Here is a 24,790-nt window from a genome sequence, read left to right as displayed (position 1 = left end):
TGTGAATTTAAAAAAGTCCAAATCCAAGAAGGAAACTTCTGTTTGTCTCCTTTTATTTAGTAATACACAGGTAAACATACACACTATAAGGTATTTGGGTTAGAAAATACAGCTTATTTTTTTATACTTTATTAAATAGACCTTATTTGTTCATTTAAATACATAATTAGGGTTGGATTTTTTAATATAAAAACCATAATCCTGGTTTCCATGTTGGGCAGATCAGTCCAGGACCAGCTGAGGGTTCTCTGTTGTGAGGCAGCGGTACAATCTGGCTGAAATTTCCGGTCCAATCCTTCTTCCTTTGCCTTCTGTTTTCACTGAAAGACCGGCCAGCATTCCCTTCTTCTCCGCCTCAGACCCTGAGTTTTGGTAAGCCTTCAGTAAACACATGCAAAAGAAAACCATTGTGATCCTCTTCACCTTCTTTCTGCAGAATCCATTCTTGCTTTCAGCTGCGGGTTACCTGCAGCAGGAGCTGAGGAGATGGGAAGGACTCGGTCACAGCAGAGGCCACTGCCGGGCTCACTCGGTTCAGCTGCTGGATCTGTCTGCTCCAGACGTCCCTCAGGCCCGAGCCGTCCCTCTCCACCCGGGCCCCGCTGGCCCAGGACCCGTCCACACAGAAAGGTAGCTCGGATCGCTCGGTAAGGAGCCTGCGGGGAAACAGCAAGAAGTTGAGACTTTGTTTCCAGGAATATGGAGGAGTGAGGAAATGGAAAAAAAATTAGGACACACTTGAAGGGGCGTTTCGACAAAGCCTTGGTAACGGCGCACACATGGTCAGTGACGTCCTGCCAGCTCTCCAGGAAAACCACTGAGATGTTTTTGTAGAGCTGCAGGTACACAAGCACCTAGAAAGATTTCATCCTGGTGAATATTTACCAAGCTCCAGAAAAACTGGAAAGAGAGAAACATCAATCCTCAAACAGCAAACAGACCTCCTCCACATCCTGATTCCTCATCCCCAGTTTGGTTCGTAGCATCTGTTCTGGAAAATAATCCCCAGACTCCTTTATCCTGTTGAGAAACCAGTAATGTTCACATGAAAGCTGCTGCAGCTTAATGGATCCGTCTCCGCTAACATGACAATAAATCAAACTGTAAACAAGCGAAAAATAATAATATCTGGGTGCAAAACCTCAGAAATGTCAATTATAAAATCCATGTACGTCGGTTCCAATGAACCAATGTACAAAGTAATAAAACTGCTAAAAATAAATTAAAAGAAGCCTTTTATAATAGTTAAAACACTAAAGAGGTATAATGTGAAAAAATCTTAAAATTTGTGAATCTTTTAATTCAGCAGAATCATTTAACCCAGAAAAACCGCACAAAAAATAATATCATGACAAGTAATAAAAGCTTTATTCCCACAGTTATTAGCAACTCTGCCGATCCATGTAAAATATAATGGAGGCATTTTATTTTATTTTTTACTTCAAGTTGTTCGGATTGTCTATAAACCTTTAATAAGTAATCTATGATGTTCTGTTTCCGTGGGATACAAATATGATGTGACACAGATTCTCTTAGCCACCCTTCAAAATGGGAAAGACAAGAAAACTTGTTGAATTGAGTAAGGCACATGGGTGGTGGTCCCAAGTCAAGAAATGGCTGCAGGAAAACACACTACTGTGAAAGCATTTTTACACATCTCTGCTGTCTCACCTAAATGTTTGAGATGAAGATGAGCAAATATTAAAAGCAGTCTTCAAATGATTTTATGCTCTCGAGGGAAACCAAGCTATGCTAACTCACCTGGCCCGATGTGAAAATGCATCCCATAAATTTAATAAGTGGCTGCACCACAAGGGGTCGTCCAACCTTCTTTGCAGACTTGTTTCATTCAGCCACGTCGGAGGGTTTTCAAGCACGAACCGCCTGTCTAAGACCGTTCCACAGCACCGTATTCTGATTTATATACAGACTTTGACTAGGCCACTCCAAAATTTAGCCATTAAGATGTGGACTTGCTGGTGTGCTTTGGATCCTTGTCCTGCTCCATTTTAAGTGTGCTTGAGCTCAAGGTCACAAGCTGATGGCCAGATGTTCTCCTTGAGGATGTCCTGCCAGAGAAGTCTTCCAGGTCATGAACCAGTAAAACAGCCCAGGCCAAAAAAGATGTTTTTTGGTAAATGTGAGACGGACCTTTGTGATCTCTGGGTCTGCAGTGGTTCTGGCCTTGGAACTCTCCCATGGAGGCCATTCTGCCCAGTCTCTCTCAAAATCCACCTTCTTCCATGTCCATCTCAGTCCCCAGACCTGAAGCCGATAAATAACCTGTGGGATGTGCTGAAGAGACCAGAGCATAAGAGAAGAAACAGGCCTCTGGACCATTTAAAGACACGGTGCAAAGACGGTCAAAGATCCGTCTCTTTGTATGCTCCAGTCTTACAGGAGAACACCAAGTGCTCACATTAAATGTTGGGTTTTTCTAAACTTTCCAGAGGGAGATTGAGGCACAGCAAGATAAGATTAATCAATTTTAAACCTTTACCAAGGGTACCAAAGAGCAGGGAGAGCACTGTATATATACTCACCCTTGATCCGACTCAAAGTCCATCACCAACATGGTGACCACCTTGTTGGCCTTCCGGTTGAGACACTCCAAGAGAGGACTGAGGACGGTCCCCATCTCCATCTCCTCCCCTTCACTGTCCACCATCTGCAGTGCAGACAGACACAGCATGTCATAAGAAATCACAAACTTCTACTCTATTATTACGAGTTTCAGCCACTTGATTACTTTTCTAACGGAGATCACAATGTCCACGAAGTCAGCCAGTGTCAAAACCAGAACCATCTGCTCCTCCACCACACAGGCCTGACCGTCTTCTCCCTGCTGAGGTCCGAGAAGTAATACTTCACGGGCTGAAGAACCAGGACCAAAAGGGGCTTTTTTGTGGCGTGTGAGCGGCCTACCTGAGGTAAATCTCTGGTCCAGGTGATACTGTGAGATAGATGTTGGCTCTCAACAGTAAACCTCCACTCCAACATGGCCAGGGTGTCCAGCAAAATATCAGATCCAGCGTGCTGCAGAAGGGCTGCAGACGTCGAAGGTCACAGATGGGTTTATCAACAGAAACTGATTAAATTTCACCAAATCCTTTAGCATATCATCTATTCCTAGGACTTACACTATAGTTACAACCGTGTTCATTAAAGGAAACTACAGGTCAATCGTATTTTACTTAAATAGCATTTAAACATTTATTTAAATATAATTCAATTAAAAAAGTAATATATATATTATATAGATTGAAATATTTCAAGAGCAAAGTTCTGTTAATCTTCATGGTTCTGCCTTACAGCTAATGAGAGCCCCATTCATTTTCTCAGAAAGTCTTGATATTACATAAAACTAATTTAAAAAGTATTTTTTAATCCAGAAATATGATGTAACGCCCATGTTAGGGCTTACACAATCACAGAGAAGACAAGTGACTTGACGGTTGTCTGGCAGACAGTCACTGACACCTTTGACAAGGACTGAAAGCCACATAAGGCCATTAGCTGTTCACATAGGGTTGCATCCGAGCTCAGTTGTGGAAAACTGAGTGGAAGGAAAAAGTGCAGTGGAAATACAGGTCGTTCTCAAAATATTAGCATATTGTGATAAAGTTCATTATTTTCCATAATGTCATGATGAAAATTTAACATTCATATATTTTAGATTCATTGCACATTAACTGAAATATTTCAGGTCTTTTATTGTCTTAATACGGATGATTTTGGCATACAGCTCATGAAAACCCAAAATTCCTATCTCACAAAATTAGCATATCATTAAAAGGGTCTCTAAACGAGCTATGAACCTAATCATCTGAATCAACGAGTTAACTCTAAACACCTGCAAAAGATTCCTGAGGCCTTTAAAACTCCCAGCCTGGTTCATCACTCAAAACCCCAAGACATTTCTGAACGAATAGGCTGTTCCCAGAGTGCTGTATCAAGGCACCTCAGTGGGAAGTCTGTGGGAAGGAAAAAGTGTGGCAGAAAACGCTGCACAACGAGAAGAGGAGACCGGACCCTGAGGAAGATTGTGGAGAAGGGCCGATTCCAGACCTTGGGGGACCTGCGGAAGCAGTGGACTGAGTCTGGAGTAGAAACATCCAGAGCCACCGTGCACAGGCGTGTGCAGGAAATGGGCTACAGGTGCCGCATTCCCCAGGTCAAGCCACTTTTGAACCAGAAACAGCGGCAGAAGCGCCTGACCTGGGCTACAGAGAAGCAGCACTGGACTGTTGCTCAGTGGTCCAAAGTACTTTTTTCGGATGAAAGCAAATTCTGCATGTCATTCGGAAATCAAGGTGCCAGAGTCTGGAGGAAGACTGGGGAGAAGGAAATGCCAAAATGCCAGAAGTCCAGTGTCAAGTACCCACAGTCAGTGATGGTCTGGGGTGCCGTGTCAGCTGCTGGTGTTGGTCCACTGTGTTTTATCAAGGGCAGGGTCAATGCAGCTAGCTATCAGGAGATTTTGGAGCACTTCATGCTTCCATCTGCTGAAAAGCTTTATGGAGATGAAGATTTCATTTTTCAGCACGACCTGGCACCTGCTCACAGTGCTAAAACCACTGGTAAATGGTTTACTGACCATGGTATCACTGTGCTCAATTGGCCTGCCAACTCTCCTGACCTGAACCCCATAGAGAATCTGTGGGATATTGTGAAGAGAACGTTGAGAGACTCAAGACCCAACACTCTGGATGAGCTAAAGGCCGCTATCGAAGCATCCTGGGACTCCATAAGACCTCAGCAGTGCCACAGGCTGATTGCCTCCATGCCACGCCGCATTGAAGCAGTCATTTCTGCCAAAGGATTCCCGACCAAGTATTGAGTGCATAACTGTACATGATTATTTGAAGGTTGACGTTTTTTGTATTAAAAACACTTTTCTTTTATTGGTCGGATGAAATATGCTAATTTTGTGAGATAGAAATTTTGGGTTTTCATGAGCTGTATGCCAAAATCATCCGTATTAAGACAATAAAAGACCTGAAATATTTCAGTTAGTGTGCAATGAATCTAAAATATATGAATGTTACATTTTCATCATGACATTATGGAAAATAATGAACTTTATCACAATATGCTAATATTTTGAGAAGGACCTGTAGGGCACAGGGATAAGCAGAGCCTTGGGAAGATTGTGAAGAGAAGGTCATTCAAGAGTCTGGAGATTTACCAGATGTGGAATCATCCCGTCAGATGAAAGTAAATGTTGAGCTTCATTTGGAAAACAAGGTCCCAGAATCTGGGAGGTCTAATATGAGGTTTTTGCAGTCAGTGACCTCAACCTTACAGAGAAACAATGGGGTACTTCAAAGACACCAGGTTCCACACAGGTGATCTGAAGGTTACTATTGGTCTCTGCTTGCTGAACACATCAGCAAATTAGGCTGATCCCCTCCATGCCATGCTGGACGCAGCCCTATATGGAGTTGTTTTACATAGTATATTAATTTCACTTTTGGTTGATGACGAGATAAACTGGGATCCTCATCATGTTTGTACAAACTACTGATATAAACCTTTCAGTGATATTTACTGAGACGCACCTATAAATTAAATGCGCTTTAATGGACCCAGATGGATGGAACCAGAATGCCCGACAGCACATAAAGGCAGCATGTACCTGGTTCTATACAGACAGTCAGGCTCTTTATGCAGTTCTCTGGCCGCAGACTCTTGAGATTGTCTGCAGCTTCTCTCCTCCTCTGCTGTTCCTGCCTCCTCTCCTCCTTCTCCCTGGCTCTAGCAGCCCTCTGCCTCTCCCTGTCCTCCTTCCTCTGCTTGGCTTTCAGTTTGTCCGCCTCTATCTCCTCCTTGGTGCGGCGTTTCCGTGCAGGACTGGGCGTTCCGCCGGATGCCTCTGGCCGCGGAGGAGGTAGCGTGACTGTGGAGTCACTTTTTGCAGGTGAAGATGGTAGATTCTCGGAGTTCTCCTCATGATCTCCTCTGCTGTCAGTTGAGCTCTCACCGCGGTTAAAAGCTGCTTTCGGTTCATGGTCACTGTCCTCAGATTCAGAGATTTCCCACGTCTTGGCTCTGCGCAGGACGGACATCTCATGTTCGAAGCAAAAACTCCATCAAAATAAATGAAACTGTGAAGCTCAGGGAAGCTGCGCTGGTTGGGGAGCTGCGACGGTGTCCGCCGAGGGACAAACCGCATCAAATGCGATATATCTCTTTATTTTATGTTCTATTATACATACTTATTTATGTTTTAGAAATAAAGACTTTATATTAGTCAGTTGTTGTCGAACTGTTAAACTTGAAATGAACCCAGGCGGACGGTAGATTAAACGTATTTTATTAGAAGCAGCAGAAGGTGAGACTCAGCAGCTGCTCTCACCAGGTGGACCACCTGGATTAGAACTGAGGGCAGTGGCCTAATCTGTTGGGATGGATGTTAGCATCTACCAAAAAACTCCCATAGATGGATTTAAGGAGGTTCTTTCTGCACTTAAACATAAAGTAAATACAAGTGAATTGTTGCTTTTATTTATTGTGTTTTTAAGATAATCAGTTTCTATGAACTTTTAATTAGTAATCAACACCTTTCTGTTCCCCTGGGGTATAAATATGACCAAAGGCAGAGGTCAGTAGTCTGGAAGAAGACTCATTTATTTTGCCCACATGCCCTGTGGTAAATCATATTCAATAAATCATATTACTGAAAGTTTATTAATTTGAGTAATTTATTTCACAAAGTAAAACAAGTTATATAAATTAATTACACACACACTGATGTTTTCAAACTTTTATTTCTGTTAATTATGGTGATTTTCTGCTTTCAGCTACTGAAAACATGACATTTATGATTAGAATAAAATATAAAGACATTTTTAACACAGAAATAAGGGCTTAATGAAAATTATGTTTAATACCTACGTACGTGTTTTTTTTAAATGTTATTTTAATATGACCAATGAGCCTCATACACATATTTCATATTGAAAATGACTATAATAAATCTCTAAAGCTCACCAGAAGATAATTGCAGCAAAGAGGAAGGTCACCAAGTCTTCATGACAATTATTGCATGCTATCTACATGCCAAAATGTTTTTGTCCTACCTGTACAAACACAAACGTGAAGTTTGATTATTAGCTTTGGTCAATTAAACCAGGTGAGGTAGTGAGAAACCACAGATATATTCTTCATATTCATACTGCTGGAAGGATCTTTTTAGCCCCACTTAATAAATGCACTGAAGTTAAAGGTGAGATTTGGCTACGGCAGTAAAATAAAATTTTTATTTTGTTATTTTCACATCTTTTGCAAATATCATAGTTCCTATATTCCGATTTATTACAAATACTGCTCTATTTCAGCTCAGTGAAATAATCGTATAATGATGTCCTTTACGTTTATATTACAATTAATGATGAATAATAATTTAGATATTAGGTACAGCTTTCATGTATAGATATTAGCTTCGTAACGCCTTGCAGAACAATGCCTAAATAAGCTGCTCATTTTACAATAAGTACTGGTGCCCCCCAGGGGTGTGTTCTATCCCCACTCCTCTTCTCTCTGTACACAAATGACTGCACCTCACCGGACTCGTCCGTGAAACTCCTGAAGTTTGCAGACGACACCACTGTCATTGGACTGATCCAGGATGGTGATGAGTCTGCATACAGACAGCAGGTGGAGCGGCTGGTACACTGGTGCTGTCAGAACTACCTTGAACTGAACCCACTCAAGACTGTGGAAATGGTGGTGGACTTTCAGAGAACACCACCCCCATACACCCCCCTCACCATCCTCAACAACACTGTATCGGCCGTGGACCACTTCAGGTTCTTAGGAACCATCATCTCTGAGGACCTGAGATGGTCTTCACACATAGACACTGTTCGAAAGAAGGCCCAGCAGACTGAGGCAACTCAAGAAGTTCAACCTTCCACAGGAGCTGCTGGTCATTTTCTCCACTGCCATCATTCAATCTGTCCTGTCTTCATCCATCTCAGTGTGGTTTGGTTCATCCACAAAACAGGACAGGTCCAGACTGCAACGAATAATCAGGACTGCAGAGAGAATAATCAGAGCTGACCTTCCCTCCATCCAGGACTTATACAGGTCTAGGGTCAAGAAAAGAGCTGCTAAAATCTCTGCAGACCCCACACACCCTGCACATAAACTGTTTAGAGTTTTACCTTCAGGTGGCGCTACAGAGCACTGTTCACTAAAACCAGGCGCCACAGAGACAGTTTCTTCCCCCAGGCTGTTTCTCTGTTGAACATTCAATAGAGAACAAAACAACAGCATACAGATGTTGCAAATGCACCTTTTTATTATATATGTGTATATTGTACATTGTAAATATGTATATTCTGTAATACAAAAACAAAACCAAAGAGGAAAGTGTACCGGAGTCAAATTCCTCGTTTGTATGTACGAACTTGGCAATAAAGCTGATTCTGATTCTTCTTATCGCCTCACGATGTTCAAGTAAACAAGAACAGGCACTGTTGTCAAAACTACTGTCAATAAAGCTTCAAGCAATTAAAAACCCCGGATGTTTACGTCGGAGCAACTTTCCAAGCTGCGTGATGCGTCATCGGTGTGGTGGCCATGCTAGCAGTCACATCCACATGGTGTTTAGATCTGTGGTGTCCGGACGTCTCCTAGTCTCCTGGCTCAGCAGCAAACGGTTCATGTTAACAGCAGCGAAGGATGTGAAGCTTTATTCGGTTTTATAGCAAACACAGCATGGCTCAGCCGGCGGAGAAAGGTGAGTCGTGTTGCTCGTTTCTCTAAGATTATTCCTCGTTTAAAACCCGCAGTGACTCGGAGCTCACAGGACCGAACACTTTCTGAGAAACGGGTCAGTGAGTGACCCACTCAGCAGAACAGATCATGTGACTACGCCGGCAGTTGCTAAACAGGGATTAAGGAAAATGGACTTTTCTGTTAGAACTTTCTCCCATTTTGTGTCATTGTGACCACAAACCTCAGAGACTTTACTGGGATTTAATGGGACCAACCAGGGGTCTGAAACCTGCCGCTCCGGAGCCGGAAGTGGCCCTTCAGACCCTCCACTGTGACCCTCAATAGACAACACTGTAGTGAAAGAAACATTTTTATTTTTTGATGTAATTTTCTGTAGAGAAATATTCATTATTTGCAAAAGTTGTTCATTAGAAAAACACCTGAGTTTTTTTTTTTTTTTTTTATGTAAAAATCACAACAAATGTCCAGTAATAGAAATTTATTTATTCAACGAGTCTTGGAGATTTTATTATTATTATTATTATTATTATTATTATTACAAATAACCCAGTTATTCATTTCGGGTCTATCATGAAATCCCAACAGAAAAGTTTGGTCATAATGTGACAAAGGTTTAAGTTGTGTGAATACTTTTGCAGCTCTCACTGTATTGTTTTAATTGTGTTAATTATGAAAGTCTTTGTTTCTTTTGGTAAATATTGATCCTATTTTGATTTTTTTTTCAGCATATTACCGCTTCCTGGTGCTCTTCTTCAACTGCCTGCTGACATTTGGCTCCTACTTCTGCTTTGACATCCCCAGCGTTCTACAGGATCAGTTTCAAGGGGTAAGGCAAAGGCTGTGAAGCAGAGCTGTACAGAGACATGACTGATGTTTGTCACAAATCCAAGGTCCGTCCACAGAAGAACTTTATCTCGGGCTTGTCTCATGTTACAGAACCTCACATGTCCCAATGCAACAGTGATCAATGGCACTGTGGACTGCGTGGAGGGGCTGGGGATGAGTCCTCAGCAGTACAACCTTCTCTATGCCATATATGCTTGGACGTAAGCATGTTTACAAGTTGACTCATTTGCACATACACCGATAAGATGCTTTCTCTGACAGTGAGCGTATCTCTCTGATCACCAGAAATGCAGTGGTGGTGATCCTGGCTGGATTCCTGATTGACAAATTAGGAAATCGATGTGAGTCTGCATGCATTTAAAATTTGTTTCATGACACTACAGACAAAACAGTGACAACAATCAACCTTCTGTTTCCAGTCGGGGTGTTTCTCTTCTCTTTTCTGTGTGTTTTGGGCTCGTCGCTGTTTGCCCTGGGTTCCCACTTCAGAGGAACTTCCTACCTGCTTCCACTCATGCTCACAGGACGTTTATTGTTTGGTTCAGGCAATGGATCTTTGACCAGTAAGGGCAATATACATACAGTTTAAAATCCCATCCATGAAAGGGGTTCCTGAGGACCTCTTTGGCTCTCCCGATCTTCCTTTCTAGTTGTACAGAACCGCATCACAGCCTTCTGGTTCAAAGGGAAGGAGCTGGCTCTGGCTTTCGGTGTGACCCTGGCCTTTTCTCGCCTGGGTTCAGTCCTCAACTTCTTCCTCACCGAGAAGTTTGAAGACAAATATGGCATGCAGTGGACACTCTGGGGTGGTACGTTGAGAAGAACTGAATGTCCGCCAATGAACAAGTGTTTCTCACTCCAGTTGATAATTGGTTCTGTCTTGTAGGAGCACTGCTGTGTGTCCTTGGCTGTGTTTCTGCGATCATAGTGAGCGCTCTGGACAAGATCGGAATGAGACAGCTGGGCCTCGATGGAGCCATCCAGGAAGAGTCCCGCAAAGTGGTCAGACTCACTGATTTATGTTGATGAGTACAGCGTGGGTCAGATGTTTACATACAATCGTCATTGGCAGGGGCCTCGTGTTCATTTTGAACTTTTAATGATTTATTTGAACTGTTTTTTATTTAAGGGAAGAAATGATGAAACAATATCCAACTTCACTGGTTGAATTTAAAGCCTTTTAAATCACTTTAAAATAGTTTTTTTGCATTAAAAGAGTTTTTCTAATCCCCACTGTGGTCAAACTTAAATGTAAATATATATCTGCTAGCTTCTGGATAAATGTTCTTTATTAAGCTGCACCTCAACCACACCTGTTTAATATCCACCAACAAGCTTCTGGCATCCTTCTGGCTGAATTTCTGACCATTCTTCTTGACAGTATCGGCAGATTTGATTTAAATTTGTTAGTTTCCTGGCATGCTCCTAGTGTTGGAAAATAGTACTTATGTTTTTCCTAAAGTTAGGGTCAGGGCTTTTCCAGAAGCTTAGTTTTAGCCTGCTTTATGCATTCCAACTGACTTGTTGTAAGTCTGCGGTCAAAGCTCTGTTGAAACACTCATTTACGTCCAGGATTCAACTTTAGCCCATAACTTGAGGTTAATTTGGAGATAGAGTTCTGTTTCCAGTTTTCCATCCACTTTATGCAATGCACCAGTACCGCTGGCAGCAAAACAGACCTTCAGTATGAACCTACCGACACCATGCTTGACAGTTGGTCCAATTGAAGGCATCAAACAGAGAATGGCCAGTGTGCACAACCAGAGTTGGAACAAAAACAGGCCGGGAACACATCAGAAACTGGTAACGCTGATAGCACTTTGAGTGGTCTGTATGACTGGAAAGGCGCTATATAAGTTCAGTTCATTTACGTCGTCGTCGTCTTCCACTTATCCGGGTCGTGGGGGCAGCAGACTCAGCAGAGACGCCCAGACGTCCCTCTCTCCAGACACCTCCTCCAGTTCCTCCAGGGGGAGCCCAAGGCGTTCCCAGGCCAGCCGAGAGACATAGTCCCTCCAGCGTGTCCTGGGCCATCCCCTGGCCCTCCTCCCGGTGGGACGTGCCTGGAACACCTCCCGAGGAAGGCGTCCAGGAGGCATCCGGTATAGATGCCCGAGCCACCTCAACTGGCTCCTCTCGATGTGGAGGAGCAGCGGATCTACTCCGAGCTCCTCCCGGATGGCCGAGCTCCTCACCCTATCTCTAAGGGAGTGCCCGGCCACCCTACTGAGGAAGCTCATTTCAGCCTCTTGTATCCGGGATCTCGTTCTTTTGGTTATGACCCAAAGTTCATGGCCATAGGTGAGGGTAGGAACGAAGACCGACCGGTAAATCAAGAGCTTCGCTTTTCGGCTCAGCTCTCTCTACACCACAACGGACCGGCACAGCGACCCCATTACTGTGGCAGCCGCACCAATCTGTCTGTCGATCTCCCGCTCCATTCTTCCCTCACTCGTGAACAAGACCCCGAGATACTTAAACTCCTCCACTTGAGGCAGGAACTCCCCTCCAACCTGAAGAGGACAAGCCACCATTTTCCGGTCGAGTATCATGGCCTCTGACTACCATTTACCATAACCAGCACTCTCTGTATATCTTCCATATCTTTTAATATGGACTCCCTTCTTAAGTTAAGAAACAAATACACTGAGTGCTGTTTAACAGGTTTTGGACGTTTGAAAGCCTCGCCTTTACTAAGCAAGAAGTCCTTCTTTATTCCTGCGACTTTTTGTAATGCACCAGTACCACTGGAGAAACACACCCTCAACCTGACGCAACCACCTGCATTTTACTCATCTGACCCAAGCCGTCACCTCAGATGTCGGAAAATTGTTTTGAATGTTTCAGGAAGAACACAGGGACCACTGAGGGACTCAAGCCTTCTGTAAAGTGGAAGCTACTGGAACACCCGTGTGTCCAAAATGAACCAGTGACCCACAAAAGAAGCTCCAGCTTTAAAACTGACACCTTGAAGCTTGACTGATAATTGTAGCTGCTGCATGGACCTAATGTCTTCTGGAAAAAAGTTTGATAGAAGAGGAATGTTTGGTGGAGTCAGGGTGAGGCTTTCAAGCATAAAAACGCTGTACTCACTGTCAGGCATAGGGGAGGCAGCATCATGCTGAGGGGTGGTTCTTGCTGCCAGTGGTGCTGTTGAAATGTGAAATCAAAGGGCTGCCTCCAAGGTTAAAACCTGGGCACAGTTGGATGTTCCAGCAGGACAATGACCCCAAAAACACAATAAAACTGTAGTCTGCTTAGAAAGGCACAGGGTCAAAAACCAGGAAATCTACAATAAATTCATTCAAATAGTTTTCCTTTGTATTATTTCTCCCTCTTGATAAAGAAATGGCTCATCATGCCAATGATCTCGCTGATGATGAGTGTATGTAAACGTCTCACCTGGACTGTATGTGATCTTTATTATTCAGATCACAGGTCTATGCTCCATACGGGCCTAACTGGCCGGCGTTTTCTGTGTTTGGGTGTAGAGGGTTCAGGATGTGAAGCTGTTGTCTCTGAGATACTGGCTGCTGGTCCTCACCATCATGTTCTTCTACAACGGCATTTTCCCGTTCATTGCAGACGCCAGGTAGAGTTGGTTCTTTCTGACTGTTTACTCTGAAAGCTGCTACGTGTTTGTTTAACCCAGGATCACACATGAAGCTGCAGCTGATTCTGTAACTTTTCAGTTTAGTGCATTCATGCAAAAAGAATTTTATTTTATTTTTTCTGTGCAGCAAGTTCATTCAGGATAAATACAGCGACTACAGCCAGAAGGAGGCTGCCTATGTCGCGGGGGCGGTGTACGACAGCTCGCTGGTTCTCTCAGCCATTGTGGGCATCCTCATAGTAAGTGTCTGACTTCCTCTTCCTCACCTGCGTTCTGTCTTTAATCTGCACAGAAGTCCGTTTGAGTGGTATTAACTTGAACTTTTAGGATTATGTGGGACTTCGGGGTGTTTTTGCTGTGGCCTGTGCCGTCTTTACGCTGCCCGTCTTTGGACTCCTGGCCTTCACCTTCGTCCCTCCGCTGGTCTCCACCATATGGCTGGGAGTCACTTACTCCTTTGCAGCTGTAAGTTTGATACAGTTGTTAATAATTGTGAATTATTTATACCACATAACAGATTATTCAAGTCATCACGTAGGACCTAAAACAGATGCTGACTATCATCATGCTTGGCCTTTTCAGGACAAACAAACCCACTTGATACTTGCAACAAACAGCGCCTTGCAAAAGTATTAATGCCCTTTTAACCTTTCCAAATGTTGTCATATTAAACCCACAAACTTGGAATTTGATGCAATAGTCCAACAGAAAGTGCTCCATAATTCAGTGGAATAAAAAGCTTACAGGGTTTTAAAACATGTTTTGTGAATAAAAATCTGAAAAGTGTGGCATGAATCTGTTTTCAGTCCCTCCTGAGTCAGTCCTTAGTAGACTCACCTTTCCTTGTAATTACAACTGCAGGTCTTTTAGGGATTTTTGCCTATTCTCCTTTAAAAGTAGCTCAATTATATTTAGTGGCATCTTAGTAAAGGGGACTGAAAACGGATGCATGCCACACTTTTCAGATTTTTACTTGTAAAACCATGCATCATCCGAGTAAAATAGATGCAAGTTTGTGTTTTGTATGAGATAAAATGTGGTTATGGGGTATGAATATTTTTGCAAGCCACTGTAATCAAACATTGACTAAAGGAGAAATTGTGGCAGTGTTTCCGTCTGCTTTGCTGTGTTCATGGTTTTCCTCTCTGTGTTGCGTTCCAGTCCAGCATGTGGCCTTCCATTCCCCTCGTGGTTCCTCAGGCCACACTGGGAACAGCCATGGGCCTGGCCACCTCCATACAGATGGTTGGGATCGGGGTGTCCAATCTGATTGTTGGACAGATTTTGGGCAGCAAATCAAAGTAATAAAAAGCTGTAGATTTGGTTTTATTTGCTGTTTATTGCTGCAACCTAACTGATTTCACCCTTCTGCCTTCTAGTGAAACTAAGATCCCATTATGGCGCTGGCAGAGGATGATGATCTTTATGTTGGGCAACACCATCTGCTGCATCGTGACCTCCGTGTTGCTCAACGTCGTTGACCACAGACAGGTCAGACATCTCTGTGGTCCTTTTTATGAATCAAGTTCTGCAGCACAGAGCTAACGGTGTTTTATATTCTGCAGGGTGGGACTCTGAACAAGACCACCAAGAGGTCGGGGCAGGCAGAGGGAGACTCGGAGCGAGAGCCGCTCAACCAGAGACAGGAAGAGGAAGAGCAAAATGAGGCTAATGGCTCTAATGTCACATCACGTTCTGTCAATTCATGAGTTTATTTTAAAACAGCAAACTGCAGGTTTGTCTGTGCCATTTCATCAAAGAACAGATGTTTTAGAAATGTTGATGCTGTGGAAAAAAACATTGTGGGAATTTTTAACGTTTTAAAAAACTGGAGTAAAATCCTCATTTAAAGACAAAGGTGCCTTTTTATCAGAACAATATTATGTTTTAGTGAATTTCGTTGGATTTAAAGGGATGCAGTGACAGGAAAACCCGATCATTTTCAAAAGGACATTTTCATTTGGGTTAAACGACTCAAATGTCATATTTACCACCAAGTTTAAACGTTTAACCCAAACACTTTCTCCAGAACCAGATTTTTACATTCATTTCTTATTCTTCTTAAGGAGGCCATCATGGTTCCCAGGCTCAATTCTCTGCAATGCACAAATCAGCCACTAGATGTCACTTTGTGTTAAAAATTAAAATTAAATCGTGTAAAGTTTGTATTTTGCCACATATTGCTAAAGTGAAACTTGTTTTTTTTTTTTTAAGAAACAGTGAACATTTTATAAAAATCAGTGTGTATTACTGTTTCGTTCGTCAACATTAATTTATAATTCGATGCATTTTGAATTTTACTCTACACACTATAAATTATTATTCATGCTAATCTTTATCAGATAGGATTGGTAGCATCTGGGAGCTGTCATGTTTTCTTTAGCCTACAAAATAATATAAATAATAATGCAGGAGGCATGAAAACAGGTCATTGTGAGTATGAACGCTGAAGGAGAAAAATTGGTGGTTTTTTTCACCTGTTCTTTACTGAAATCTTTCTCCTGTTGCTGAGACGTTTTGGCCCCATTGGTGACTGGATCTTTGTTTGTTTGTGACTGTTTAGTCCGGATCCTTTAGCCGTTTGTGGTTCTAAATGTTTCATGTCAGACGTTCTTATGCTACTGAACTCGTGCACACGTTTGAAGCTTATCATATTGAATTGGTGCTCCCTCTGGCACGTGTCTCGCCACGTTTTTTTTCTCCACAGAGTTCTGCAGCGACATCTTCAGCTTTTAGGGCCTGTTTTGATCACCTAATAGAAATGCAGTTTTCTTTAACTGCACTCATCCTGAAAGTGAAGTGAGTCTGATTTCTGTTGGTTTCTGTTTTTCTTTATTAATCTCAGTAAAACCAAGCATGTAGTTATTAATGTTTCCATACAGTATTAACACTCTTTTTTTTTTGCATATTATACTAAATGTATTAGTTCTCTATGTTGTCCTTATGTGAGTTTAAAGGGAATCGGTATATATTCTGCTGAATGAATTGATTAAACTGTACTTATTTCATAATTGTTGCCTTTTATGGGGACTTTAACACTACGCGTCCATGTTGTAATACCAGAACTAAAGACTGCATAACTCCATAAATGATTATGTAGTAATTTGTTGTTCTTTAGAGTTTTTCCTAGAATAAAACTGTCACTTATGTTTTAAATCTGCTTCTCCTGTGCTGTTCAGCACCTTTTTAGTGAATATAGCATTTATTTCCTGGCTGTAGAAGTCGTAGTTGTAATTTTTGGGTTGATTCTGTTTTAAACAAGCACAACAAAGGAAAAAAGAAAATGCAGAGATTTTGACGTGCACTTTATTAATACTAGACAGGAGAAGTAAAACATTTGCATTTATAATTTGGTTCTAATAAACTTTATTGATGTGATGGATATGAAACAACGTTTCTAGGTTAAAAAGTATCAAAAATTGCATCAATTATGGATATAACTAGAGGTGTGTAGTACTCAGTTACACTGACTTGAGTAACTTTTTGAAAAGATAAGTACTTCTAGAAGCAGCTTTACTGCACCATACGTTTTACTTTTACTTAGGTAATGTTACTTTAAAGTAACGCTACTCTTACTTGCTTCTTATTTTCTGGCTACTCTAACCCCCTGGAGACCCTGAATGAAGAACATCCATACAGTCAAAGTGAGGCAAAGTGCAAAGTTTATTCACAATCTTTGTTATTCTAATAGTATTTTTTGCTGAGCCATTTGGAGATCACGTTATTTTACACTAAACAGTAGATATTGTCCCTGGAAACTATTTGCACTGCTCTAACATGCATACATTACATACTGTAAATGTATTGGTGGTGACCTATTCAGGGTGTACCCCGACCTTTGCCCAATGACTGCAGGAGGTAGACAGCAGCCCCCGTTCCCCCAGCCCTGCAAGATAAGAGGGTATAGAGATACCACATGGGAGCTCATAAAAATGTGAAACAGCACAGCTACATACAAAGGGTAAAACCTTAAGACACAGATAACAACTCACTCTGTTAAAAGAAAATGAGAAAATTTTGTTTTAAAAGGGCTGCACGGTGGTGCAGTTGGTAGCACTGTTGCCTTGCAGCAAGAAGTTCCTGGGTTCAATTCCCAGCCAGGGGTCTTTCTGCATAGAGTTTGCATGTTCTCCCCGTGCATGTGTGGGTTCTCACCAGGTACTCCAGCTTCCTCCCACAGTCCAAAGACATGCCTGTTAGGTTAATTGGTCTCTCTAAATTGCCCTTAGGTGTGTGAATGAGTGTGCATGGTTGTTTGTGTGTTGCCCTGCGATGGACGGGCGACCTGTCCAGGGTGTACCCCGCCTCTCGCCCATAGACTGCTGGAGATAGGCACCAGCTTCCCTGCGACCCACTATGGAATAAGTGGTAGAAAATGACTGACTGACTGTTTTAAAACAGCCAAAGATGGAGCCTGCCTGACCTGCAGCGGCAGCTCCTTCCAGCTCGGTCTCTAGATTTATAAAATGCCTTCAGGACAGTCAAGCATCTGGTCAGATGAAGGCATGGAAAGGTATTTGTTTTAAAAGCTTTATGTTGTGAAAAAGGTTTGGAAATGTGTGCTTCTTCTTTCTATTTGTAATGCTGGTATTTATTCCTCGAATTTGCACATAATATGTTTGCCAGTCTGATTTCATTATTTTACACAGTACATGAGTAGCTGTTTTACCAAATGCTTTTTTACACTCGAGTCACTTTTTGATTGGTTACTTTTAAGTTCTGCTTGAGTAGAAATACATGGAGGTATTGCAACTTTTACTAACTTTACCCACCTCTGGAAAAAACTGTAAGTTTTTAAAGTTACCATCAAGTGATCGTTTTCATTTGAAGTCCAAAAAAGGTGTCGGATCAGAGAACAGAGAATATAATCAGGATGGAAACAAACAAGCAAGCTACACAAGATACAATAAACTCCTGTCCACTGTTTGACCTGCAAAAGAAATGCTCGAACATCTTAGGTGTACTCTGGCTGATTTTCATGTTGTGTTTATTGTGGCCAGTAGACGGAGCTCTTCACACATTTGCAAAAAGTACTTAAAAAAAGTACTAAACCTTTAGAAGAAAATTGCTGTGTGTGAAAGGAAACTAACACTGCACATCACCTTGAACACACCATCCTCACTGTGATACACAGTGGTGGCAGCATCATGCTGTGCTGTCTTTGTTCAGCAAGTTACAGAGAAAAAGTTCAGAGCTGATGGGAAGATGGATGGAGCTAAATCCGGGACAATCCTGGAAGAAAACCTGTTAGAGGCTGGAGAAGACCTGAGACTGGGGTGGAGGTTCATCTTCCAGCAGGAGAACCACCCTGAACATGCAGCCTGAGATACAAAGACGGTTTAGATCAAAGCATATTCATCTGTTAGAATAGTCTAGTCAAAGTCCAGACCTCTTAATCCAATTATGCTTTACATTGTGTTGGTCTATCACATAGAACCCTATTAAAACACATTAAAGTGTGAGGTGATAAAATGATAAACCATGAAAAAATTCATGGAGCTTGAATACAAAATGCTGTAAATACTTCTGAGCAGACAGATCTTTAATGAGTCACTGTGGGGTTTTGAGGAAAGCAAAGCCAGCATTACTTCATTTCACATCCATCACGCTGTCAGCTACTCCATGTATGCAGACTCCTTAAAATACCATACGGTCCAGATTAATATCAAGGTACTAAAGAGAGATTCTTTCAGCTGTTTCTCCATCTACTTCCATTTAAGTGTGTGTATGTTGGGTGTTTTTCTTCATTTTCCTTTCCCCCCTAATTAATCTGCATTAAAAAAAAAAGACCAAACTCTAATAAAACACAGAAATTATTGAGTTTTTATTTTTTTAATACTAAACAATAAACCAATTAGATATAAACAAAAACAAATTAGGGTTTTTTCAGCTTCAAACCAAGTTTAGAGATGACAGAACAGATTTGCAGCTGAGCTGAAAATGTTACACGACTCATAACTTTAATTAGAAGGTGTCTAAAATGATCAATGTCCTGTCTACCCTTGAACAATGCTGCAATCCCCTGCTTACGCAGAGTGCCTGCTTATGTTCTGCTTTGCTTTAGAGTCCTAAACTTTGTGGCTAACTTTGCAGCGAGCTGGAAAAACAAAACCCTTATCTGTTAATTTGATTGCATGCTTGTAAAGATTAATTGTCGCTTGTCCAGCTGTCTAATTAGTTCTAATTAAACCAACAACCAACCAGTGTGGCTTGCATGGAAATCTACTTGAGCTTTGTATAATATTTTTAACCTAGAAGTAATTTTGTGGTACGATTCAGTTGTAACTTTCTTAGAAGCGTCTAAATCACTTGTTTACTGTGTTAAATAATGACAAACATGAGGCAAGGAGACTAAAATGGACCAGAAAAGGTTACCTGAGCCAGACTTCCAAGAAAATTTAAAACCTCCATTTGCCATGAAGAGAAACCCTAAATATACCTCACCTAATCTGCTTAGGGGGCCTGTGGTAGGAGCTAGTCTTTGTCCTGATTGAAAGCACACACACACACACACACACACACACACTGACAATGGTAAAGAGTCAGAGAGCAGATTAAAAACCCGGTGTCCAGCAGAGCAGCCCAACCTCCTTCAGGTCTGCTGCGTGGTTTCAAACCCAGAGTTGCTCTGCAGCTCAGACTGTTTGGCTGAAGCTCTCAAAAACATGAGCAGGTCAAACCTCCTCAATCTCAACAGCCTGGGCAAGATATGCGGCTCCGGCAACAGCAGCGACATGGTGATCCTGGACCGGGTCAAGAGGAAGAACTCTGTGAGGCGCATGTCCATCATCGAGGATGGGCAGCTGGCTGAGGTCCTCTACCTGATCCCCAAGCAGTGCATGATGGAGCAGCTGCCCTTCATCAACCCAGCTGACTACATCCTCTGTGAAAAGCTGGCAGGGATTCCTGCAGAGGTTTCAGGTAATCAGTCTCTGTTCGTTGGTATTCCACGTCGTGTCCACCTGTTGTATGAGATGAGAGGATTACTGCACAGTATTCAGCTCTCATAAACATTTAACTTCATTCTTTCCACAAACTAGAGATGCCCTGATCAGGTTTCTCCTGACCGATGCTGATTTTCTGTTTTCTTTGAGGTCTGACCAGCCGATTTTGATTTTTGAATATACTATAACATTAATAAATGCGCTGCAGGTTCTCTGGTAGAGGTAAGAGATTTCAATCCAATGCATCACTGCATACAGTAAAACCCATAATTATTCACACCCCTGGTTACGTTTTGGTTTGAAATTATTTTTATCCAACCAGGAAGTTTGTTTTTGATCAGTTTAAAGGCAAGGCAAGTTTATTTCTACAGCACATTTCAGTAGCAAGACAATTCAAAGTGCTGTATATGAAAAAAAACAAAAAGAGACATAGTAGGAAAAGTACATTGGAGTGGCATAAATGTAATTAAATAATTAAAGACAATAAAAAAATGAACAATTAAAAAGATCAGTCAGTCATTTTCTACCGCTTCTTCCATAGTGGGTTGCGGGGAAGCTGGTGCCTATCTCCAGCAGTCTACAGGCGGGAGGCGGGGTTCACCCTGGACAGGCAATTAAAAAGATGATAATAAAAAATAAATTAAATAAAAAAAGTAATGATAAAATGATTGATAAGAAAATGAAAGGAAAATTGGACTGAAAACTTAACTCATAATGTTTAGATGGCCCAGTCAAAGGCCGCTCTAAACAACAAGTTTCTAATCTTGATTTAAAGTAACTTAGGGTTTCGGCGCTTTTACAGTTTTCTGGGCGTTTATTCCAGATTAGTGGAGCATAAGAACTAAAAGCTGCTTCTCCATGTTTGGTTCTGGTTCTGGTTCTGCAGAGTAGTTTTGAGCCAGAAGACCTGAGAGGTCTGGGTGGTTGATCCACTGACAACAAGTCTTTTAATGTATTTTGGTGCTAAATTATTCAGTGATTTATAGACTAACAGAAGTATTTTAAAGTCTATTCTCTGAGCTACAGGGAGCCAGTGTAGGGACTTGTTTTTTTTATTTCAGATTTTTAATTAAACAAAATGACAGGTCAAACATTATTTATACCCTTCTCAGTAATCAATGTAAAATGTTTATTTCCATTACAGCAATCAAACCCTTCCTATAATTGCTTTGCAGCTTTTTGCAGCTTTCTACTGATATTTTGATGATTTATCTTTGGTGATGAACTCACAAAGGTTGGAAGGCCTCCTTGCCATCACCCTAATCTGTAGCTCCCTCCACAGATTCTCTATCAGTTTGTGTGACGGGGGCTGCGTTGCCTTAATATGTTTTCCATACAGCTAGTAAAGCATCCAGGCACTCTAACTTGTTTTCTGGCATCTTATTACAAGGACGTGAAACTAAAGAAACAGTCTGATGGAAAATATTAGTGATTTTGACAACCTTGGTGCACCTTGATGACCAGTAGCTACAGAACCCATCCCTCTACTGCCATTACTCTTCTGTCACTACTACTTAAAAGTACATATATAAAAATAGCTTAGTAAAATCAGACTAAAACAAATGAGGGGATTTGACCGACAATCTTCTCTTTTATAAAAAACATATTTTTGATCCCACTTGAGGTGAAAATTGAGATTTGTTTGAGAGATTTATGGAATCGAGCCTGAATTTTAAAATCAGTGTTTGAGAAGATACAGAAAGCAAATAACATATAACATGTATTGAATATGACTGTATAGCCCACTTGCTGTATCAAGATACAAATTTTAATTGAAATTAAGGCAGGTAATCATTTCCAAATACCTCCCAGCGGATGAGCCGTCAGATTTCCTCCCTTTTCAGCACAGATGAGGTCATGGATCAGACAGACAAGAGAGTTTAACAGCTCTCCAGCTGAACACACACACACACACACACACACACACACACACACAGACCCTATGTGTTTTCAGACCTCCCCCTTTTCTCTTAGAGCAGCAGAGCAGTTAGTTGGTTTAGTCTCCTCGCTCTGATCCACTGCTCTGCTGCAGAGGGGAACACTCAGCAGTCATGAAACAGAAAGGTAAAGTCTCTTTACTGTTTTCTGTAAATGAAACTTTATGGCTTATCTTTCAGTTATTTAGATTTATTTGCACTTTATTCATGCCTACAGGTTTTTAAACCCCAGTAAAGGTGGTTTATGCAGCAGATTTCACATCCTCTCTTCATTCTTCTTGCTCTTCATTGGTTCATACTTCAGAAAAATCCCTATTTATGAGTTTGTCTTGGTTTCTTGGTTCCTGTGTGGCCTTTACACTGAAATTAGGTTTTATTTGTCAGGAAGCTGAATGGAAATTTGCTGTTTTTGTGGATTCTAGGAACAAAATGATGCAATTTAAACCATATTTTTAATTTTTTCCTGAAGATTGTTCACGCTCAGCTGTGAACACACTAAAACACTAAGTTGGTTAAAGTGCAAAGACAGCAGTAGTTGTTGTGATATTAGGAACGGCTCTGATTGCAGCCTTTTACAGGACGTCTTATTATTTTGGTACATGAGGACACAGGCAGATGTCCTGCTGTGTGTTGGTGACAGTTTATGAAAGCCAGAGAATAGTTTATATTTGAATAACACATAACTGCTGCCATATCTCTTTCAGTAAAACAGAACTCAGGGCATCACTTATAATCAGTTTATTTCTACCTCACACTATATTTACCACAGATCACCATTTAAAGCTATAACCATGAACCACACAGATGTAAATTTGTTGGAAGCACAAAGGCCTTGTGACCCCGGTCCAGGATAACCCTCGTCACACCGTTGTCGATCTGGCTTTTGTTTTAATGGTGTAGGAAGACATGATCCAATAGGAAAATAACACCCCAGCATTGCTTTACCATGGATATAACCAGGCAGCTTTCACAATTTGATCAGTAGAGAAAACAGACCGCCACAGATTTCTATAGATATGATGAATAAATCTGCAGCATGATCACCTGAGCTCACACACGCCTTGTAAGCCGCAGATGTGCACCACCAGTTCAGACTTGATCAAAATATTACTTAATCTGACGTTCTGTTGATCGGACGCTTCATTGGCCTCGGCATGCTGGATGTTTGAAACTGAAAATGAAGCTGCTGGCATGGCTTACCTTCTAATTAATTCTGCTAATAACAATCTGACCACTTGGGGGCACTTTGAGAGCGCTGACATTTCATCGTCGGATGCTTGTTTCATCCTCTAACACTAAAAAAAATGAAATACACCACTGATCCCGATACACATGCACTATTCAAACTGGGAAAAAACTAAAAGCGGCACAGATTCTTCAAAGACTTGACAGGACTAAAGGATCCACAAAATCCTCTTTGTTCCCTCACGCTGAGACTCATGCTGCACATATTTACCAATATGTCAGTATGCATGGCAAGATAGCCAACTCTGTGAGAGAGCAGCTTAAATCTTATGCTGTCTGCATTAATGAAGGTTCACTCAGCTCGGCCTGCTGGAGTCTTAAAACTGAAAGTGTAACTGATGGCCTGAGCTACTTTCTAGTTAATTCAGCTAATGATTGCCTGACACGTGCGGGTACCTGTAGAGCATTGATTTCCAGATGGTCAGCTGATTGTTAAATATGAGGGAAAAACCACAGAACCACAAAAGGAAACTTTTCTGAGGTAAGACGTACCATATTGCAGTTTCCCAAGAGCCATGTAAGGGACTCAAAAAACACATGGAAGAAGATGTTTTGGTCAAATGAGACCAAAACCGGACTATGTGCATACTCTGTGAGACTGAAAACTCATTCTGCACATCACCCTGAACACACCACCCCAATTGTGAAACGTGGTGGTGGCAGCATCATGCTGTGGGGATAGTTTTCTTCAGCCGGGATAGGGAAGCGGTCAGAGTTGATGAGAAACTAGATGGAGCTTAATAGGGGCAATCCTGAAAAAAAAAAACTGTTGGAATGGCCTAGTCAAAGTTCAAACCTAAATCAAAACTTAGAATCTGAGGCAAGACTTGAAAACTGATGTTCACTGATGCTCTCCCTCCTGTCTGACTGGGCTTGAGCTAGTTTGCAAAGAGGACTGGGTACAATTTGAAGTTTAGTATTAGGTGGCGTCTGATTGGTTGTTATTAATGGGTAACATAGTAAATGGGGGTGAACACAAATGCATGGCATAATTTTTAGAATTTAAAAACCATGCATCATTTTCCTTCCCCTTCAGAGCTGTGAATTACTTTGAATTGATCTATCACATAAAACCCCATTCAAATCTATTGGAGGCTGGGGTGGTAATGTGACAAAAGGTGGAAAGGTCAAAGGAGTATGAATACTTTTGCAAATATTAAGGTCAAATATAAATAGAACAAAGTAAAAAGAAACAAACATAAAAAGTAGACACACCCTCATTCCTAAAACACACGTAGGTGTAGATTTTTATAGCTGAAGATAAGGGGCTGAGTGATTAGCCGCCCCCTCTCAGGTTTCTCCCCATTTGCCATCTTTCTAAATCGAACATTTGCTAAGACCTGACACCAGATCAGCTTCGCGGGCTAAAACAAGGAAGACAGAGCTGTGGGCTGGATGACATGAGGTCTTTAACACAAGACCTACAATATGTATATCTCACAATATGTTAACAATGCCAA

The 24,790-nt window shown here is 41.6% G+C and overlaps 3 protein-coding genes across 19 annotated transcripts in view; 2 read left to right on the top strand and 1 right to left on the bottom strand.

The window, feature by feature from the left end:
- Positions 1-36: 36 nt before the first annotated feature.
- LOC124875560 (probable crossover junction endonuclease EME2) lies at positions 37-6,175 on the bottom strand. 4 transcript variants are annotated; one of them, XM_047377776.1, is made up of 8 exons: positions 5,639-6,174; positions 2,926-3,047; positions 2,750-2,842; positions 2,544-2,668; positions 942-1,020; positions 739-854; positions 467-656; positions 37-378 (listed from the first exon to the last, which is right to left on the bottom strand). In XM_047377776.1, the coding sequence occupies exons 1-8, from the start codon at positions 6,066-6,068 to the stop codon at positions 223-225; spliced, it is 1,311 nt and encodes a 436-aa protein (XP_047233732.1). In that variant the 5' UTR covers positions 6,069-6,174; the 3' UTR covers positions 37-222. The 4 variants fall into 4 exon arrangements, with proteins under 4 accessions (XP_047233732.1, XP_047233731.1, XP_047233733.1 ...); XM_047377775.1 differs by having other exon boundaries at positions 2,750-2,845; positions 5,639-6,173; XM_047377777.1 differs by lacking the exon at positions 2,750-2,842.
- A 2,406-nt stretch (positions 6,176-8,581) lies between these two features.
- mfsd1l (major facilitator superfamily domain containing 1-like) lies at positions 8,582-16,360 on the top strand. 2 transcript variants are annotated; one of them, XM_047376127.1, is made up of 14 exons: positions 8,582-8,746; positions 9,471-9,571; positions 9,682-9,791; positions 9,877-9,932; positions 10,011-10,154; positions 10,242-10,400; positions 10,478-10,593; positions 13,083-13,183; positions 13,332-13,443; positions 13,532-13,669; positions 14,366-14,505; positions 14,584-14,695; positions 14,770-14,939; positions 15,912-16,360. In XM_047376127.1, the coding sequence occupies exons 1-13, from the start codon at positions 8,725-8,727 to the stop codon at positions 14,911-14,913; spliced, it is 1,455 nt and encodes a 484-aa protein (XP_047232083.1). In that variant the 5' UTR covers positions 8,582-8,724; the 3' UTR covers positions 14,914-14,939; positions 15,912-16,360. The 2 variants fall into 2 exon arrangements, with proteins under 2 accessions (XP_047232083.1, XP_047232082.1); XM_047376126.1 differs by having other exon boundaries at positions 14,770-16,360.
- A 2,763-nt stretch (positions 16,361-19,123) lies between these two features.
- The window catches only part of LOC124875134 (actin-binding LIM protein 1-like), a 32,027-nt gene continuing 26,360 nt past the window's right edge, over positions 19,124-24,790 (top strand). For 3 of the 13 annotated variants that reach the window (XM_047377021.1, XM_047377015.1, XM_047377012.1), the window contains exon 1: positions 19,125-20,125. In XM_047377021.1, the coding sequence (XP_047232977.1) occupies positions 19,870-20,125 (256 nt within the window). In that variant the 5' untranslated portion in view covers positions 19,125-19,869. Of the gene's footprint in view, positions 20,126-22,125; positions 22,213-24,790 lie in introns of those variants that run through there. The other 10 variants (XM_047377013.1, XM_047377018.1, XM_047377016.1 and 7 more) reach the window with 7 other exon arrangements.

This window comes from Girardinichthys multiradiatus, chromosome 10 (assembly GCF_021462225.1).
Source record: "Girardinichthys multiradiatus isolate DD_20200921_A chromosome 10, DD_fGirMul_XY1, whole genome shotgun sequence".
In the NCBI taxonomy this organism is placed as follows: Eukaryota; Metazoa; Chordata; class Actinopteri; order Cyprinodontiformes; family Goodeidae; genus Girardinichthys; species Girardinichthys multiradiatus.
This window is presented reverse-complemented; position numbering and strand designations above follow the sequence as displayed.